The sequence below is a fragment of the Natrix helvetica genome (genome assembly GCF_964273705.1).
Source record: "Natrix helvetica genome assembly, chromosome: 12".
Classification (NCBI taxonomy): Eukaryota; Metazoa; Chordata; class Lepidosauria; order Squamata; family Natricidae; genus Natrix; species Natrix helvetica.
This window is the reverse complement of record NC_138556.1, coordinates 8,042,239-8,060,511: the sequence shown is the minus strand read 5'-3', so window position 1 is coordinate 8,060,511 and position 18,273 is coordinate 8,042,239. Positions and strand designations below refer to the sequence as shown.

The window sequence follows — 18,273 nt, the reverse complement described above, 5'->3', positions numbered from 1 at the left end:
TTAACTTTCTGAGCAGTTTGGTGAACTGGTTGTTGGAAGAAATCATTAGGGTAGAGAACCGGTTGTTAAATTATTTGAATCCCACCAATGGGTAGTACCCATTCAGCAAAAAGAAACAATGGTGTAGCCACTGGATGGAGCTATTTGCTTGTCTCTTCTCACATTTTCAGATGCCTAGGAAGTCAAGATGGATGTCTCTCTCTGCCCACATTTAGCTCAAAAGTACCATGATTAAATAGTGCTGTGATTTCACTAAAATTGTAGGTCAGAATGTCTACCAAGTCATGTTCATGGTTCATTTCCCGGTACAAGTAGTCCTCGATCTACGACCACAATGGAGCCCATAATTTCTGTTGCAAAGGGAGGCATTTGTTAAGTGAGCTTTGCCCCATTTTATGACCTTTCTCGCCACAATTGTCAAGTGAATCACTCCAGTTGGTAAGTTAGTAACCTGGTTGCTGAGTGAACCTGGCTTCCCCATCGACTTTGCTGGTCAGAAGGTTGCAAAAGATGATCACATGACCTTGGGACACAGCAACGGTCCTTTAGTATGAATCAGTTGCCAAGCATCTGAATTTTGATCACATGACCATGGGGATGCTTCAAAGGTCGTCACTGAAAAACGTCCGTAGGTCACTAGTTTCAGTGCCGCTGTCAATTTGAACGGTAAGTAAATGAACTGTTGTAAGTTGAGGATTTCCTGTATTGTCTCCACCAAGATGCTTACAATCATCCACCTTCTAAAGTTGTAACTGCAATTGCTCTGAGAGTTATTGCAAACTTGCACCACATACATCGCTATCAAATTGCATCTGTAATGAAATCACAAAGCAGGTGATATATTCTGTGCAAACAGTTGATTTCTCCTGTGGTCCTTGTGATCGTAGGAGATTGGGATCGTATAAGTTGTGGCTTATACGATCCCAATACATATGGAGAAGAAAGTTAGGAAATTTGATACAGTACTACTTCAATCGATGTCCCAGCTTGGCTGCCAGAGTTTTCATTTCATTAGAGCAGGGGAATTCTGGGAGTTGAAGTCCACAAGTCTTAAAGTTCCCAAGTTTGGACACCCCTGCATTAGAGCCTGGTGATACGGGGGGGGGGGGGCGCATGCTCTCCACACAGTGCCTGGTTGCCAGGTTTTATTACCATTGACCCTATTTTGATGGCATTTCGGGAAAGTTGGCTTGGAATAAAAATCCTAGATGATAGGGAGATCCCAGGAATGAATGACTGTGAAGGGGGAAGATTGTCTTGCCTTCATAATTCATACATGCTTGGATAAACCTACGGCACCCATTTCCATTCTGAATCCACACACCCCCCACCACCAAATTTCCATCAATTATCTCTTACGGCTTCTTCCAAGCTGTGACAGAAAAACGACACTGCGATTTTAAAAAAAATGTTTTTGCCAGAGTAGTATTTAGGGAACTGGATAAACCATATAGGGAAATATTTGGATGAATTTATACAATTCAGCAATGGAAACCTGAGAACTCACCCTGTTTGCAATGAAGGTGAGAACTCACCCTTCAGGTGAAATTTTCCTCAAAAATGGTTTATCTCACAACCCATGCTAACTACAACTCCTATAACCCCCAATGATGTCACTGCAAGAAGAGGGGGATTTTAATGCAAATTAACTGGCCACTATCAAAATGGCATTTCATTTTAGCATTTCTTTCATAAATCAAAATTCTTGAAAACAGTAAAATGTAACAAATTGGGAGGTTTTTCTTAGTTAACTGTCATCTTTCATTCTCTTCAATTTATTTCTCTGATTATGATGAGCTCTAAAACCGTTTCCCAGATATCGTTTCTTAAACCTCTAATTATTAACAAAGCACTTTATTTTTTATGATCTTCAGTCAAGTTTTGGCTTCTGAGTGAATTCAGCCGATGAAGATCCAAGAGGCTCTGAATGAAAATCTGAATAAAGACAGGGAAAGCGTATAACAAACACACTGCCTCCCTTTCCAGCTTATTGCATGTGTGTGGAAATTGTATGGAGTGTTGTGATGTAAATATTGTAAATTATTTATTGATTTAAAAAAGCTGCAAATAAATTTATTTTTCTTCCAGAAACGCAGTCCTGAATTTCTGTTGATGCAATCTTTAGAATGAAAAAAATGGTATGAACTAGTTTGTTGTGTTTGTTGAATTGGCTAGTTCACTGTAAAAGCCAGCTTATCTTGCTGCCAAAATAATTACCAACTTCAGAAAAACAAAGATCAATATTTTTTTTAAAAAATGTGTCATCAGCTTTCAGTTAGATTTGTGATGGGGAAGATATCTTAGGTCACTTTTGGCCTAATTTCAAATTCCTGCATTGAGATCTTTTTCAAAGTGCTGGGATACTTTTCAGAGAAGAGATCAATTTGATTTCAGAAGCAGAAAGAAAAAATAAATCCAGAAAATGCCAAGCAATATGAAAAAAAGAGGTGAAGAATAAGAACAAATGACTGAGGAAGATTTTGTCCTCGCTATCTAGAATCAGGCTTTTAAGCTGAAGTAATAAAAGTCTTCTATATTTTCAAAACAAGAAAACCATCAAGTTAAATGACCTCAGGGACAACTATTGGGGGGGGGGGGGGAGGAGAGGAAAGACAAAAATTTCAATTTCTGAAAAACTCAACTTTTAATGTACAACAATCCAAAGTACAGGAGCTTAACCATAGAAAAAATTTAATACATACTTTATAAACAACATATTTACATCGGAAATCACTTTGACAGTGGCAAGTTCCTTTGTCACAAATATAAATTAATATTAATTACTGTATTTAGTCACAGGGATTTCATTTTCCCTTTAAGTCCATGACTTTATGCACCAAAGTTCTTCTACCCCAGACCTTTGGGGTGGGGGTGGGGGGGTGAATGTGAATCGAGTAGGGTTATGGTAGCTGGATGACTGGTAGAAACCAAACAACAGCCAAAATCTTCTCCTTCAATCTTCCAATAAACCTTCATAAATTCATCAAATTAGGCACACACACAGAATTCACCCTCCCACCAGCATTTTGTAATTCTCAAACCAGGCAAGAGAACATAGAAACATTCTGGATTTATTACTTCATCTAATGCTCACAATTCCATTGCAAAAATATCCCCTCCTAAAATTATGGGGCCCAAATACATTTCAACCTTACAGGAACAAGGCGGAATTTAGGAGTGAAACAGTAGCCATTCTAATTTAGTAACAATCAGAAACATATGGGAACTTAGGGGCGAAATAGAAACTATTCTAATTAAGTAGCAATTAAGGAACATATCACAAGAGTGAAAGTATTCCACCTGAAAAGTATCGGTTCAAATATTTTACCCTTATGGGAACATGTCAGACGTGAAATAGCAACTATTCTAATTAAGTAACAATTATGAAGTTATCAGAACTTAGAGATGAAAGAATAACTATTCTAATTAAGTAACAATTAAGGAACATATCAGAAGAGTGAAAGTATCCCACCTGAAAACTATCGGGTCCAAATATATTTTATCCATGTCAGAAGTGAAATAGTAACTATTCTAATTAATTCTATTGTAATTAAATAACAGTTAAGAAAACTATCAGAATTTTTTGAAAGTAGCCCCTTGAAAACAATTGCCCCCAAAATATTTTGCCCTTATAGGAAATGTAGGAGTGAAATAGTAACTATTCTAACTAATTCTATTCTAATTAAGTAACAATTAAGGAACCTAATCAATGCTAAGGAGTGAAAGAATTGTTCTAATTAGCTAGCAAGATAGAATTCTTGGCTTCCCTTTCCTGTTGGATAGATTTGGAATTCACATTTAGTCAACCACCCTGGTTGAAATTAAAAGGACCTTAAAACAAACTCTGTAGTGCCTTTCCTGCGACCACAGTTAACAGGTGAGATGTAATAGAAGAAGAGTGTATGACACATTCAGGGACACAGGTAGACAAACATAGAAAAACGCCCCTCTAGAAACTTTGAAGATAAACACTTGATCTGATTCTTTCCTTCTTATTTCACCGATAAAGATTAACACTAAACAACTGACGGCAGTGGAATATCAAAAATGATGGCTCAGGATTGTTGCCAGGGGCACAAAATTCATTTCAAAAGTGCTAAACACAGGGATGCCACTTTTCAACATGTATTTGGCCAATTCATTTTTAAAAGCAGGAATTTAACCCAAAGCAATAGATTTGGAGCTAAGTGCAGACATCTGCACACACATATACATTTCGGGGGGAGTGGGATATATCTGTCGGAGTTGCGGGTTTTTTTTCTTTGAGAAGATGCTTCTGAGAAAGATCATCGAAATATAATTATGACCCAGATCTTTGCCACCTGTGTATAAAATTTCCTTGGGGGACAAAACTCCATGTTTCTCTTCATTCAACGAGAGGCTTCCTTCATCTTGCTTAGTTCACTGGTGTCTCCTTTCTCAAGATGAAGCCATTGGGGGTTTTGACCTTTCTAACCAGAAGTGCTAAGTTGACCATCTTGATATGTTCATGGAATCCTGTCTGAGGTGGACCCTCCTCTCAGCTCCTTTCTACAAGCCAAATATCTGGTGTTCCCATGGGTCATGAGAAGAAGGAAAAGGAGAGGGGGCGGGGGGGGGGGAAGAGCTCCACAGTCAATTTTTGAATACTGAAGTCTCCCAATGCCACGGACATACTGTCCTTCTCCCTCCTTCACAACCATGGAAATGGAAGTTCTGCCACCATTTAAAACTGTTCTTTGTCCACAGCTCTACTTTGTTCATGTAGGGCTGCTGAAAGTTGCTAAGGCAAAGAAAAGCATGGAGAAGAGAAAAGGAGGGACCAGATCATAAACCATTCCTTCTTCTTCTTTTGTTTCTTTTTCTGGCCATCTTAAGTCCATAGACTTCCAAGTCTCTGCAGTCTTCAGTAAGAGTTCCAGGCATTCTCATCAAAAGTTGGTTTCACCATTCTGTAATTCAGTCTCACTCCTGCCCTCCCAGACGCCATTTTTTTATTCAATAGCTGTAGCTGTTGTGGTCTTCTCTATCATCCCCTTCCAACAGCAAATCGGACCTCAACTCCAAAGTCATGTAGCTTTCGCCTCCGTCTGTATCCTACGCAGCCTGTCTGTCCATTCCATGAAATGTCCAGAACTCAAGTTGGCATTACGGACACAAACGCAAAATCTTCATTCCAAAACACAGGGGGTAGACTTGACCTTGTTCTCCAGCACAGTTCAGCCAGCATACTGATGGGAGGCAAATTTGGGGCTAAAATTCAGACCCCTTGGTGGATCGAGTTCTTCTGACCCACTTCCAATTCTTACAGCCCAAAGCTCTACAGCACTGTATTCAGGCTTTCTGTTTCCAGCATTGATGGCCCTGTAACTGGTGTTTCCTTGGGCCGGACTAGCTCTTTCCGTTTGCATCTGCTTCTGGGCCTCTAGGTTTTCCGGCCACTCCAGTTATAATCTGGATTGTTCTTCTGCTCCAAGGGCCTATCCAGAGGTGAGCGATGCTGGATGGGAGACTTGACACCAAGTGGAGATTTCTGAGAAGGTGGAGAGCGAGGGTCAGGGAGCTGGGAGTGAGGAGGGGGAATAGGTTGCTTGTAATCAACCGATTTGTCTGGGTGGAAAGGCCTATAATGGTCAGATGGCCCTTGCCCATGATAATTCAAGGGAGGCCTATAGTCAGACATCCTCCGATAATCTTGTTGGTAATTCTGGGGCCGGAATTCATCTAACCGTCGTCTCTTGGCTTCATGGCAGTACCTGGGGGGGAAAGAAGAAGAACTCAAAACATTCAACTCAACAGAAGAGGCAAAAATGACCGTATCTAGATCTTGAGAGGCTTAACTCCCTCTGGTGCCAAAGGCATGGAAGAGAACAGGAATGTCAGCCCAGTTCAGGTGTATCTGGACACTAGAGGAAGGAAAGAAGATGGACAACAGCAGAGCTGGAGCCCAAGTCTACGCACTTTGTATTGTGGGTCATGATATCACATACGCTTACAAAAAGGAGCAGACTCACAATACAAATCTAGAACGTGGTTGAGGGGGTGCAAGGATACCTCTGATGGATGAATTCAAGATTGTTAAGAGCACCCACAACCCCAGCAGACAAGCTATTTGACTGCTGAATTGCTTTTGCTGTCAGGAAATTTCTCTATACACTGACGGCTTCCAAGCCTGACATTCTCCTTATTTCTAGATTGGATCTTTTTTTAGCAAGCTCACCTCCCTCAACCATTTGTAATAATCAAAGAGATTCAAAGTAACCCTATCTGGATGTTGTTGATGTAAGAGGGCGGGGAGATCAGGCGTTCAAGGTTCCATTATTAGACCCTACCGACCCAGATGTTCGGTTTGGCATCACTGCGGGACACTCATGGGTAGCGGAGCTCCGCAAACCCAAGCCAAATTCTCATTGTTGGAGGGCCCTAAGGGGCTAAAGTCACCCAAGGGGTGATGAAGAAAGGAGGGGCGCCTTGCAGATCGCTGAGAGTGGCGGATCTTCTGCTTGATCCGAGGCTTCCTCCCATTCAACAATAAAGAGGAGGGGTAGCCATTATGGCTGCCGTGAAGCTGGGACAACAGAAGGAAGAAATGTGCTGGAGCGGTTCACGAACAGTGGACTGGAATTGGGATGAGGTGATTTTCAACTTCTATGCTAGAGATCCAATCCCAAAGACAAGAAATTTAGAAAGAAAGATTCTCTAAAGTGGCGAAAAATTGGTGAATAAACACTCAGAGAAAGATTACAAACCTGAAAGAAAGTGAAATCTAAGGGGAGAACACAAAGTTTTAAAATATAGAAAGATTGGACTAGAATATTTTATTGGTAATATTTTGAAAAGGCATTTTAAAATGCGGGGAATATTTTGTTGACTATTGGAAGAAATTGTTTGAAGAAAATCGCAACAGCAATCAGCTGTTAGATTTTGTGTAACATTGACATCTTAGGCGAAGGTGCCATCTACTGGTGAAAAGGATATATATTATATTTTTACAAGGCTGGGAATAACTTTGAAATAAACTGAGGCTTGAAAAGGCAGAAAAGAGAGCAAATACAAACAACACCTAGAAGACTACCTTTTTGCGTATTGTTTTATACTTGTTTGCTTCATGCCTGATGGGGAACAAATTGTGAGACTTCTGAAGATTTCTAAGTAGACAAATACCAGGAATTACAATTAAAACTGAAGAGTTGACTATGAGGCTCAAGAAGACAAATGGGAAATCTGATGGATCACCTAGGATTATAAATGTTGTCTGATAATACTAACAGGTTAACTTCAAAATTAATATTTTTATTTATTTATTTATTATATACTTTATTCATTAAACATGAAACTCAGCCAACTGAACATTCAAAAATGCATTACAAATACATTATTATTATTATTATTATTATTATTATTATTATTATTATTATTATTATTATACGATTGTATCACAGCAGCCAGTTGTTTCGCCGGATTTGGCATTGATTACTAGTCGAGCCCCACCCAGGGGCCTAGGACGTCGTAACGTATTTTCGTAATATACGTGCAGATCCAAGCAGTGCAGCTTTTTGCATTTGACTGATGGTGATTTTAAATGTAATTCCAGTGCTTTTGGAATAGCACCCAGTGTGCCGATTACCACTGGAATTACCACTGCTGGTTTGTGTCATAATCGTTGAATTTCAATTTTTAAGTTCTGGTATTTCGCGACTTTTTAATGTTCCTTCTCCTCGACCCTGCTATCACCTGGTATTGCGATGTCTATGATTGTAACCTTCTTTTTCTCAACCAGTGTGATGTCTGGTGTGTTATGCGCTAGTATTTTGTCCGTTTGTATACGAAAATCCCATAGGATCTTGACCATCTGATTTTCGGTGACTTTTTCAGGCTTATGTTCCCACCAGTTTGTTGTTTTAATATTATAATTTTTGCACAAATTCCAGTGGATCATTTGTGCTACTGAATTGTGCCGCAATTTATAATCAGTCTGCGTGGTTTTTTTACAGCAGCTGAGTGTGTGGTCAACAGTTTCATCAACTTCTTTGCAGAGTCTGCATTTGGCATCATCAGAGGATTTTTCGATTTTGGCCTTAATGGCATTCCGCATAATAAATTGCCTTTGATCTGCTAGTCGTTGTTCACTAATGTTTGGATCTGGATATTGTTGTTATTATTTATTTTATTAATATAAATTAATTATTATTTATTTTTATTTTTATTATTTTTATTTTTATTATTATGTGATTAATCTTTGGTGAGATTCACAGCCTTTGTGGCTGGTTGGTAACTCAACAGCTCGAGTCCTAACCAAGGACGTAGGAACTGTTAAGGTAACATTGGAGGATATAAGCTGTTCCAAGTAGGGTGGTTTTTTGTAGAGTCAGAATGTTCAGGTCCGATAAATTTAGAATTTCCAAATAGTGAGGTAGCCCTCTAGGTATTGCTCCAAGGGCTCCAATTACAATCAGGACAACACACAATTTCTTTTTCCACAGTCGCTCAACTTCAATTTGCAAGTGCCTGTACTTTGTGATTTTTTCTTGCTGCTTATCTTCAATTCACGCATCACCAGTTATTGCAATGTCAATGAACCAAACTTATTATTATTATTAGAGTATTATTACTGTAACTATTATCAATATTACCACTAACAATCCTACAGTTCTAGGAGTCCTTGCAATCTCCGTTCCAAGCCTCATACCATCCCAATCAAAGGGTTGTCCAGCCTATTTTTGAAAGCCTCTACTGATGGAGCACCCACAACCTCAGCAGGCAAACTATTTAGCTGCCTAATTGCTTTTGCTGTAGGAAACATTCCTTATTTCTAGGTTGGATCTCTTTTTAAGGAGCTCCTACTTCTCACCCATAGGCCAGGCATCCCTATCTCCCTCAACCATTTGTAATACTCAAAGAGACTCAAAATAACCCCATCTGGGCGTTTGGGGTGTAAGAGGGCAGGGAGGTCAGGCTTTCAAGGGTCCGTTATTAGACCCTACCAACCCTACAGATCTAGGAGTCCTTGAAATCTGACAAGCACCATTCCCTGCCTTTGGCATGCTGACTCCTGCAGAAGCCCCACGGCTTAGCCGAATGGCCTGCTTAGCACCTCACCTGTAGTCCGGTTGTCCACGGTAACTGCGTTCGCTGTTGTACTGATCATAGGGGCGTTTACGAGAGACGTTGCTGGGCTGGTAGTTTCCTGAGCTCCGATACTGTTCTCTGCGCGCCTGGCGATCCGCATAGTGGTGATCCTTGTGCCAGCGCTGCTCGTACGGATGGTATCGGTTTCTAGCCCAATTTGTATTGGCATTGCCACTGTAATTAAATTTGCGATCCCTCGGCCATTCGCTTCGTTCTGCATGACAAGGAAGGGGAAGAAGCTAGCACTCTTTCACAAGAAGCCCAAAGATCTTATTCACATGGACTTTGTTATTTTTATTTTATTTATTTATTTACTGTGCTTCTAGACCGCCCCCTCTCCCAAAAGGGACTCGGGGCGGTGTACAGTCCATGCAAAGAATACATCAAAAATACAATAAATAGAAAAATTAAATATGTACAGTTAAATATGGAGGAGGTTAAAAATAGAATTAAAAAGAACTGTACAGTTAGCCAGTATATATAAATATAATTTTAAAACCCCTAAGAAACACACAAATTAAATTAAAAACAATACCCCTAAAATAACCAGTTAATAGTACGTCTACCAGGAGGTAACAGTTGTAATTATGCCAGGCCTGCTAGTCGGAACAGGTGAGTCTTCAATTTTTGCCGGAAGGAGCGGAGGTCAGTGGTGGTTCTGATGTCGGGGGGGAGGTCATTCCAGAGGGTTGGGCCCATCACCGAGAAGGCCCTACTCCTTGGTGTCGCCCGCTGGCATTGCCTAGTGGACGGCACCAGGAGAAGCCCCTCCCTGTGTGAGCGAATTGGCCGCAGGGATGTGTGTGGGAGGATGCGATCCTGCAAGTAACTAGGTCCTGTGCCATGGAGCGCTTTAAAGATAGTAATGAAGACCTTGAAATGCACCCGAAAAACCACAGGTAGCCAGTGCAGCTCGCGCAGGAGAGGTGTTACGTGGGAGTACCTAGTACTCCCCATCACAGCCCGCGCGGCTGCGTTCTGAACTAACTGCAGTCTCCGGGCGCGTCCCAAGGGCAGCCCCATGTAGAGAGCGTTGCAGTAGTCTAGGCGGGACGTCACCAGCGCATGAGTGACCGTGCGTAGGGCATCCCGGTCCAGTAGGGGGCGCAATTGGCGCACCAGGCGAACCTGGTGGAACGCCCCCCTTGCCACGGCTGCCACATGGTCATCCATTGACAGCCGGGCATCAAGGAGGACGCCCAAATTGCGCGCCCGTTCCACAGGGGGCAATTGTTCGCCCCCTATGGCCAGCGATGGAATTAGCTGGCTGAACCGAGGTGCCGGTAGCCACAGCCACTCACTCTTGGAGGGGTTGAGTTTGAGTCTGTTGTCCCCCATCCAGACCCTGACGGCCTCCAAACACCGGGACATCACTTTGACAGCCTCGTTGGGGTGGTTTGGGGTTGAAATGTACAGCTGAGTATCATCAGCGTACGGATGGTACTCAACCCCAAAACCACGGATGATCTCACCCAGCGGCTTCACATATGTGTTGAACAGGAGAGGCGAGAGGACCGACCCCTGTGGCACCCCACAAGTGAGTGGCCTCAGGGTCGACCTCTGCCCCCCTGTCAACACACATTGCTTCCGGTCTGAGAGGTAGGAGCCGAACCACCGCAAAACGGTGCCTCCGACTCCTATCCCCTCCAACCGGCGCAATAGGATACCATGGTCGATGGTATCAAAAGCCGCCGAGAGGTCTAATAGGACCAGGATAGAGGAGCAACCTCTATCTCTGGCCCTCCAGAGATCATCGACCAACGCGACCAAGGCTGTCTCCGTGCTGTGCCCGGGTCGGAAGCCGGACTGGCGTGAGTCTAGATAATCGGATTCGTCAAGGTGTCATGGAAACTGCTGCGCCACCACATTCTCGACAACCTTCGCTAGAAAGGGAAGGTTGGAGACTGGACGATAATTAGCTAGCTCCGTTGGGTCGAGTGAAGGCCTCTTAAGTAAGGGCCTCACCACCGCCTCCTTCAAGGCAGTTGGTAAGGATCCCTCACCCAATGAGGCATTCACCAGGCCCAGAAGCCAGCCTCGAGTCACCTCCCAAGATGCCAGTACCAACCAGGAGGGACACGGGTCCATTAAACATGTGGTGGGTCGCAGCCGTCCACGCAACCTGTCCAAATCCTCGGGGGCAACAGAATCAAACTCCTCCCAGAGTGGTCTCACAAGACTCACTGTTGGCGGCCCGTCCGGTCCACTGAAGGGGGCCCATCTTATCTGTACACTTCTGCCTTTGTCTACTATTCATTTGATTTTTATCATCTTTTTTTTAACAGAATAAGAAAAAAGAAGAGGAGGAACACAATGATAAAAGTATCCACAGCAGGAACTGCCCATACATGGTTAAACTGAGAGGCCCTTGAACTATGTAGCCCGTGTGGTGCCAGTAAGGGGACCAAGGATGGTCATGCATTGCCACCTTCCCCCATCTCAGGAAGCTAGATGGGACATCAGGAAGAAGGGCAAAGCTTCTCTGGTCTTCTGGCAGACCCCTTGTCAGATCTGCCATCACACCTCTTCAGCCCTGCTTTGCTTTGGTGGCAGCCTGTCATAAAATATGGGGAATATAGGAAGGGGGATGACTGCAAGTAGAAGTGCCAACCAGAGACAACGGTTGAACGATCCAAGGACAGAGGCCTGGGAAAGGAATGAGAATGCCCACCAAAGAGGCACCAAATTCTGGGAATTGTTACCAAAACAACTAGTTTGGCCCACTTTGGACATTAACAAGATGACCAGGGAGAAGAAAGGGAAATTTATACCAGGTTTATGCAGGAATCCTCAGGTCTAGCTTTGCTTTCACTGTAACCACTTGGCTCTAGTAAATACCTGCCTTTTACTAAATGCAACTCAACTGCAAATGGGGACGAGAGTCTTTCTTTCCTAAATACCCAAGCTGGGACAGGCCTGATAATCTCTCACCTGTATGGCTGAAGTGTCTTCTATTTGGCTGGTTGTAGTTCTCTCGTGGATGTCCATGCATCTGTGAAGGGTGGGGAGATGTTTGCTGCAGCTTTTGACCATGAGGGCTATGGGGGACAGGAGATACCGGGATATCTCGACTGGGCCCTGGAGTTTCTGGACGAAGCCGCTTGCCACTCATTGTCTCTTCCTTCTTCTTATGTTCCTGTTGAGCAGAAAGACAACATCGTGGGAAAACTCAAAAGGCCAACAGTAACCATGATTTGGGTCTTATTAAATAGGATCTGGGGAGGAGGGACGTGGCTGGAGAATATTGGAGGGCCTCTTCTAGAGGAAAGGGTTAAATAAAGAAACAGAAAGAAAAGTGAAAGCCTTAAGGCCTCATCATTTTTGACCAGAGTTGTCTTCATTATCAAGGTTTGCTAGGCCAGCCCCTCTTGGCTCCCCAGGGACCCGCACAGTTGCATTTGTCAGGCAGCTTGAAGAAAAAGCAATGCAACTCCATCAATGGAGACTGGAGAGCCACTCGTCTCACATGGTATAGGGTCTCCTGCTTGAGCAGGGGGTTTGGCTAGAAGACCTCCAAGGTCCCTTCCAGCTCTCCTCTAGCTGATGATTAAAAGGCCAAGTCTGGCAAAAGGAGCTGGAGACTCTCAGAGAATTACACTCCCATCAAGGAGTGTGCCAGAAGACTCAACGGCTTTGATCCCCAACCTATGTCCCCTGAGCGTTGAAAGGCTACCCACTCCTAAAGATAGGATTCCTCCTCCCCTCTTCTACAACTCAACATCTGGCTCTTAGGACAGCAATGACAGAGTCAAAAACAAAAAGAAAAAAAGAAAGAAAAAGGAAAGAGCACAGTCCCACCTAAAAGTTTCAACCAGAATTCCTCTAGTTCCTGAGGTTTTCTTTTCCACAAGATGTTCCCTTTCTTCCTTTTTATTTATATTTGTATCCCTTCCATTCTACTGCATAACACAAACATCCACACACACACCTCTGTTCTTACCTCCTGTTCCCGGGATCGCTTTTTGTTAGCCATCTTGTATATCTTATGCAATTTCTTGGCATTAAATTCGGTAAACTTGGAGACAAATACCCATAGATTCCTGAAAGAAGGTAAATAGATATTCTAATTTTCTCTTTTTAGAAGCTGGGCCAGAAGTGCAAACTTTTTAAGCCAGAAGAAAAAGATGCCTCAAACAAGCAGTGATGGAGAGATGTTTTCTTCTGGGGCCCAAAAATCCCCTCTTACACCCACTCTGCATCTAAAAATGTCTTGCTGCAAACTGGAGTCCTGAAGACTCCTAAGATAAAGTCTACAGATTTTGATCTAAGCATGGCATGACCAGTCTGCTGCTTCTCTCTCTGACTGAGAATGCCTATATTGTGGTTTTCTAGGAGTTTGGACTAAAATGTGGATTTTGTTTTTAACATATTTAACACATTTCTAACATATTTCCACGTAGGGAATTCAACAAATGGAGACTGCATCTCATTTGTAGCATTGCAGCAGGAATTGGACTTATGGCTATCTAGAGATTCTATCTAGGCTGATTCCCTTTTTAACTGCATCCCCAAGAGATATTGAAAATTTGGTGGGCAGGCAAATCACCTTCTCCATACGTTAAGAACTTCCTGTTCAGTGTGGCTTTTCAAGCATTCAGCAATGTGGTCTCCTATCTTGAGCAGGCAACTCCGAGTTTGCTCCAGCTGGTCGTGGTCCGTAAGTCCTCTTTCTGGCTTATCCAGCTGCTTCAGGGACTTCTTAACTGGCCTCATCAGCTCTTTGCACTTGGGAGACAGAAAAAGCAAAGCTCCGCATTAATCGCCGAAGGAAGGCGAAGAAAAGGGGGACCCTGATTGAGGCAACCTTTTGTGGCTAGGGGCCCATTTGAATTTGGGGGAGGGGATCTGCTGTGGGCACCCTCTCCAAGTGACAGCCACGGGAGTCTTCAAAGAAACATCTGGAGCCACATGCTATCAAGCTCCAGTTTGCTGGGCAAGATCAAGGAAGCGAAAGCTATCCCAAATTTGAGTATCGGATTTAACACTCGTCTGGGGAAGCCATAAAATCTTGGAGACCATGCAAGAGATTTCCCATCTTTCTTTAGGTGAATTCATTAAGGTGGAGGAATATTTTTGTTTCAATCCAGAGTAGGACAGTAGCACTGCCCTGTGGTCATGTGATCCCCTTTTGTGACCTTCTGTCAAAGGGGAAGCCAGATTTACTTAACAACCGTATTAATAATTTAACAACTGCAGTGATTCACTTAACAACTGTAGCAAGGTAGGTCGAAAAATGGGGGAAAAACTCACTTAGCTAATTTCCCACTTAACACACATAAATTCTGGGCTCAGTTATGGTCGTACTTTTACCTGTTTATTTGTTTCTGACCTGAAGAAAGTCTGAAGTCCTTTTTTGTGTTCTTCCCCACCCTTCTTCTTCTCGTTTTTCCACTTTCCCCCCTTTGATCCCCATTCCCTATTTTCAAATCTTTTGGGGGTTGGTTAAGTTGGTATTTTATCTTTCATGGAAACTTCATAAGAAGAGGCAAGTTGATTTCATAACTAAACAGCCGCTGCCCTCCTGAGTCAAAGGGACATTTTCTGGGGTCATTGACCAGATCTCTTGGACGTTTCCCCATTGGGTTCCTGGAGAAGACTCACAATGGTGAAGGTTGCATGGTCTAAATCATCCTCTTCCTCTTCTTCGATGGGGACAGGTTCACTTCCTGCCGTAATGTGGACGGGACCCTGACCCAGCGGTTTCTTCCCTTTGTTTCCAGGTTTGGCTTCGGCGCCTTTGGGCTGTGAAAAGACAAGAAGAGATAGATCCCTCATTAAAAAGCACAGAATAGAAAGTCACAGATGTGCCAATAAGGAAATGGAAGAAAAACTAAAGCAAAAAACAAGGGTGGTGAGAAACTTGCATTCTGCTGCCTGGAGTTTCCAGGCAATTCCTTTGCCCCTTCAGACAGGGCTCTCCATCTTTATGATAATAAAGTACAAGTCAGGATTTACTCTGTCCAGTCATGTCCGACTCTGGGGGACAGTGCTCATCCCCCCTTTTGGCCAAAACTCACATTTGCATGCTTTCGAACTGCTAGGTGGACAGAGGAGCTGAGGCAGGTAACGGGAGCTCACCCATTATGTGGAATGTGGGTCTCGGACCCAGGCTGTCAGCCATCCAGCTGACAAACCCAGCGTCTTTAATCGCTGAGCCAACGTGGCTCATTTTTGTGATAATGGGACTCCCTAAACGAATGGAATTGCACAACCCTCTCACGACTAAAACCGAGAAATATGCATTTCACTTTCTAAAAGAGACGTAAACTTCAGCATCCTTCGATTGTGACTGATTTGGGACATGTATCTATAAATGAATTGCTTTTTGTCTTTCTATTCTGAATGGCCAGAGATGTAAAACAATGGAGAGAAATACTACCATGTACCCTTTTGCATCTCTCTTTAGCAAGAAACCATCCACCTTTCACTGGCCTGGTGGACAGTTTCGAAAGGTAGTTAGCCAACTCTCAAAACTCGCTCCAACTTTTTCTTCCTGGACCAGGCTGGTAAGCAGAATCACTGCAGTTGTTAAGTGAATCATACACAATCAATAAACCAATCTGGCTTCCCTCACTGACTTCCCTTGTTGGAAGCTGGGTGGAGAAGCAAATGGCTCTCCACCAATGCTGATGCTTACCTTCTTCTGTCCTTCTACTGACTGGTTGTCTGGAGGCTGTGGAGAAGAGGCTTCATTTCCCGGCTCCTCCTTGATTTTGGGGGGTTTGTTTTCTTTCCGGATTCGGGGTTTTACACTTTTGGTCTTGTCCTAGAAGAGCACAAGGGCACAGATGATCAAAAGCCCCTCCTTGTTGGCCAATTTGGTGGGCCTTATCTTTATTTGTGCAAACCCTTTCCTGTGTAGAGTCGCCCACCTCCCTGCAGTATTTCTTGGGTTCTGGAGAGGGACCATCTTTATCCCTCAATGGGGTAGTTTTCTCACGAGCAGAGATGGTACACCACTTGGCCCTCCTGGACTGGTAGCTTCTTCCCAGGGAGCAGAGGGTAGCTGTGACAATTGCATGGATTCGATTTATGCACTAATTGTGCCTGTTCGTGGACAGGCAGGCCCCCTTCATGGTCACTCAAGTTCTAGTTGCTTCCCATTTGGACTACTGCAATGTGCTCCACAGTGGGCTGCCCTTGAAGCAGAAACTTCAAATGATACAAAAGAAGCAGCATCCACAGCTTTGGGCACCCCATGGTTCACTCATGCTCTACCACCCTACTCGGTGTGTGTGTGTGTGTTCATGTGTATGTGTGTGTATACCAAGATTGGGAAAGACTTCCAGTTCCTTTACTTCCTTCCTATGTCCATATTTTCCACTACAAAGACTGGAAACTTGAGTTTTGAATGTGCTAACTTCCCAAACAATGCATAAAGCAACTTGGAACCCTTGATAACATAGCAGAAACAAAGTCCATGCGACCAAACAGAGCCTTCTCAGTGGCGGAACTGACCTCCTCTGTCTTGTTGTCCTTCCTCTTCGTATCTCTTTGGATAAGTTTCATCAGATAATCTACTCGCGCCTGGAGCTGCTTCCCCTGTGGCTTTTTGTCTGTCTCCACTGGTAAAATCTGGGGATGGGTGGAGAAAAGAGAGGGACTTGTTTAGAATCATCCAGCTGGCTTTGTGCCCAAGGCAGTTCTAGAACTCAGTCTCCCGGTTTCTGGCCTGGTGCCTTAGCCAGGAGACCAAACCAACTCTGTGTTTTATGCATGAAATCAATGCAAAAAACACTGCTTGTCAAGTGGCAGAACCAGTAATCCCCGCACCCGATGCCACCACTTCCTGCAGAAGTTCTTTTTCAAGCGTTATAATTTGGCGTTGCATCTGTAAAACATTGACCCCTCATCCGAAGTTCCTTGTACCTTGTCGGTGAGGTTCAGTTCTGGGTCTGACTTGATGAGCTCCCAGTTCCCACATCCGTGCTCGTAAATCCCCCGCAGCAAACAAGAGTCCTCTTCCACTCCCCAGTCTACGTCGAAATGGGCAGATTTGACACGGCAGTTCAGACGGAACCTGAAAAATTGGAGGAGAGGACAGGTGAAGGATGACAAGCGATCCCACGCAAGGCGTCCCTTGTCAATAAAGTTCTACACCACCACCAGATAAGACAAAAGAAAGGCAAAGTTAGAGGTCTGTGTGAAAGTGTGGATATGCACCCACAGGTGAAATTATCTCTTAAACCTCTTCTCACTAGTTAACATAGGTTTCACCTAAACTGAGCAAAGGACCCTTCCTTAATTGCTTAGGAAGCAGGAGATCTTATATTATTCCAGACTAATGGCTCTCCAGTCTCTTCTTAAAAGCCTCCAGTGATGGAGCACCCACAACTTCTGGAGGCAACTTCTGTTCCACTGTCAGGAAATGTGTTACTAATTTAACTGCAGTGATTCACTTAACAACCGTGGCAAGAAAGTTCATAAAATAGGGCAAAGCACACTTAACAACTGTCTTGATCAGAAACAGAAAATTTGGGCTCCATTGTGGGCCTAAGGCAAGGGCCATTTGTAGAAGAACTGCCAAAAAAGACTTCAACAGCCAGAAGACCTGCTGCTAATCTGATAAATTATCATGGACTGTTCCTTTGGTCTAATCCAGCAATTCTCTTCATATTTTCTCCCAAGGCAGAGTCATAGTAATGGCTGCCTCTTCCGTATTTACATTTTAAATTCCGTTTACACTTCTGCTCACATGTATATTATCTTTTTCCAACATGAAGATCAACAGAGCATAATTAATAACATACTGCCTAAGGTTTCATTTTATTTAACAGCAATGTGTGATCCCCCCCCATCCCCAAAAAATAACTTGTTTTCTTCTTCTTTTGGCCACTCATGGCTCGCACACTTGCGCCTGTCTTAGATGGTCATGCTCACTTTGTCCTCTCCACTGGGTCACTGGGAATGGTCTGATGGAGCATTGCAAATTCCTCCTCGTGCTGAATAATCGCTTTCACGTTCACCTGGACTCCGGAGATCTTAATTGTGGGTCCCTTTCTCTTCCCTGGTCCTTTACCTGGAGAAAAGGAGCCACACAGTCACAATCAGATGGGGCGGTTTGGGAATCACATTTTAAGTGTATTCAGCACCTGAGACTTTAACATGTTCCTGTTTGGGGGCTAAAATACCAGCCTGTTATTGTAGGAGAAGAGCAGGCAGAAG

General features: G+C 43.6%; 1 protein-coding gene across 4 annotated transcripts in view; it reads right to left on the bottom strand.

The window, feature by feature from the left end:
• Positions 1-18,273, bottom strand: part of CHD2 (chromodomain helicase DNA binding protein 2) — a 71,765-nt gene that overhangs the window by 732 nt on the left and 52,760 nt on the right. For 3 of the 4 annotated variants that reach the window (XM_081965033.1, XM_081965035.1, XM_081965034.1), the window contains exons 29-38: positions 17,989-18,127; positions 16,978-17,128; positions 16,567-16,683; positions 15,746-15,874; positions 14,710-14,850; positions 13,655-13,833; positions 13,049-13,148; positions 12,040-12,244; positions 9,079-9,322; positions 2,626-5,735 (exon numbers count right to left, since the gene is read on the bottom strand). In XM_081965033.1, the coding sequence (XP_081821159.1) occupies positions 5,405-5,735; positions 9,079-9,322; positions 12,040-12,244; positions 13,049-13,148; positions 13,655-13,833; positions 14,710-14,850; positions 15,746-15,874; positions 16,567-16,683; positions 16,978-17,128; positions 17,989-18,127 (1,736 nt within the window). In that variant the 3' untranslated portion in view covers positions 2,626-5,404. Of the gene's footprint in view, positions 1-2,625; positions 5,736-9,078; positions 9,323-12,039; positions 12,245-13,048; positions 13,149-13,654; positions 13,834-14,709; positions 14,851-15,745; positions 15,875-16,566; positions 16,684-16,977; positions 17,129-17,988; positions 18,128-18,273 lie in introns of those variants that run through there. The other variant, XM_081965036.1, reaches the window with a different exon arrangement.